At 63.3% G+C, this 2269-nt stretch overlaps 1 protein-coding gene across 1 annotated transcript in view; it reads left to right on the top strand.

The window, feature by feature from the left end:
- The first annotated feature begins 312 nt into the window (after nt 1-312).
- Nucleotides 313-2269, top strand: part of LOC109503858 (AF4/FMR2 family member 4) — a 3787-nt gene continuing 1830 nt past the window's right edge. Inside the window, exon 1 of the mRNA XM_019841457.2 lies at nt 313-2269. This exon is cut by the window's right edge and continues 1830 nt beyond it. Within this exon, the coding sequence (XP_019697016.2) occupies nt 1111-2269 (1159 nt within the window). The 5' untranslated portion in view covers nt 313-1110.

Raw genomic sequence — 2269 nt, 5'->3', positions numbered from 1 at the left:
CAGTCAGCGTCGCGACGGGTGGACGACGACGACGACGACGACGACCTGGTCTCACTCATTCTCTTCCTCCTCTTTCTCTCTCCTCCGTCGCCCGCTCTCAGCTTTCCCCGATCCCTCGGCGAATTGTGACAGCGTCATCCGCGCCGGAAGGATACGACGACGCCGCGCGACGCGAGCAGCGACGGCGGCGGTAGTGGCGGTGGCGGCGGCAGCGGCAGCGTCGGCGGCGTCGGTGGCGGCGTCGGCGGTGGTGGAGATAGAGGTGGAGGCGGTGGCGGTGGCGCGGTGGCGGTGGCGGCGGCGGCGGCGGCGGTGACGATGACGACGACGACGAAAGAAAGCCGAGTAGGAGAGATCGGCCGGTTAAGTGGGGACGAAGTTCCCTGCGTGGTGGAGGGTGCTCGCGACTGCGGTGGAGGTGGTAAGGGCGAACAGTGGGGAGACCTCCACGTCGCAGAGAGAGAGTACGGAGGTACGGTGCGCGCGGTACGCGGTCTGCGGCGGTAGCTTCAGTGTCGTTCCGGCCGCGGCATCGTTTGGTCGTTCGCTGACGAGTCACGCTCGCGACACACACGCTCGGTGTTTTCCTCAGCATCGCGACCGATCGCCTATCACTTCCCGGCCTACTTTCGCTCCGCCGCGCGCGGTGCTACTCACGTTACTCACGGAGCGAAGAGCGACGGCGTGACGCGTTCACACCGTCCCGTCCACCGTCTCTCGTCTTGTGTCGCGTCGCGTCGCGTCGCGTCGCGGCACATCCGCGAGTCGATTGGTCAGCAGCCGCGCGCAGGGGATCCTCCGGCGATGAAGATGGGCTAGATTCGAAGAAGGAGTTGACTTTTCTCTCTCTCTCTCTCTCTCTCTCTCTCTCTGTCTCTGTCTCTGTCTCCGTCTCTGTCTCTGTCTCCGTCTCCTTCCCCCGGAGACACGTCAGGATCGGTGGAGTACAATGTGTCGTGACAAGTAGGGCAGTTTCCATCGGATTGTCGTCGAGTGTGTGAGTGCCGGATCGAGGTGGGACTTGCCCGGCGAGATCGTCGTCGAGAGTGTGACAGTCGCGACAGCTAGTGCTTCAGCACCTGGTGACGTCGTCCGCGGGCGCATTGTAAGATGAGCCCGGCCTCCCAGGGCGCCCTGGAGGTGGAGCGTTACATCGGCAGCTGTCTCATTTCGTCCAACGTGCGCGCCGGGTTGCACGGCAAAGCCGCGGTCTGCAGGAAGCAGGAACAGTCGACGATACGCGGCAAAACCCGCGGCTGTTACAGCAATGGACAGACTTACCCTCTGGCGACTGCTGGCGACCAGCAGTGTCAGGTGCAATACGGGCCGGGTGGTTGGACGGGTGCGCCGCTGATATCGATGACATCGAGCCCGCGCAGGTGTAACCAGCAACGTTCGTCGCCGTCGTTGACCCAACAACAGCAGCAGCAGCAACAGCAGCAGCAACAGACGTGCACCGATCAGCAGCAACAGCAGCAAGTGCCACCAGCTGGCCACCTGCACAAGAGTCCTTTATCTAGGTTGGCGATTCATACGCAGGGCGCGCCTTTAATTTTGGCCGGACGGTTCTACAACCGTGGCAAGGTGCACAGCAACGGCAATAGCAGTAACAACAGTAACGGCAGCAACAACGGCGGCAGCCCGAACGGTGCCGGCAATACGCTCTGCGGCAGCCTCGGCAATGTCGGCGGCGGCAACTACGTGCATAGTAACGCGAACCCGTCCATGACGAGCAACGTGAACAGCGCGACGAGATGCCCGGCGTCTCGCATCGTCGCTCAGAGGCCGGTGGAGGCTACCCCGAAGAAAGCGGCGAGCGCGACGAACCCCAAGACCGCGAACCCTGACTGTCCGCCCGGCGGCGGCGGCGGCAAGGAGAACGCCGGTTCGTCGAGCATCGCGAACATCGACTCGCTGAGCATCGCCAGCGACGAAAGCTCCGGCTCGAACAACTCGGAGAACAGCTTGCCGCGCATCATCAAGCCGCGTAAACGCAGAAAGAAAGATCGCAAGCCGCTCAACGTCGTCGTCGCGACCGGTGTCGACGCCGGTAAGCCCGAGGACTCGCAGCAACGGCAACAGCAGCAACCGTTGTCCACGTCCTCGTCGTCGTCGTCCTCGTCGTCGTCTTCGTCGTTATCGTCTTTGTCGTTACCGTCGCCCGCCTGCATGGCGACCAACGTGGAAGCGACCTGCGCTGGTGTCTTCGTCAACGCGAAATCCTACGGGACAGGAGGGGGAGCGCCTTCGAGCTGCTACGAGCCGCGTC

The sequence above is a fragment of the Harpegnathos saltator genome, unplaced genomic scaffold, assembly GCF_003227715.2.
Source record: "Harpegnathos saltator strain DR-91 unplaced genomic scaffold, Hsal_v8.6 scaffold604, whole genome shotgun sequence".
Taxonomy (NCBI): domain Eukaryota; kingdom Metazoa; phylum Arthropoda; class Insecta; order Hymenoptera; family Formicidae; genus Harpegnathos; species Harpegnathos saltator.
The sequence above is the reverse complement of the archived record's forward strand: the minus strand, read 5'-3'. Positions and strand labels throughout refer to the sequence as shown.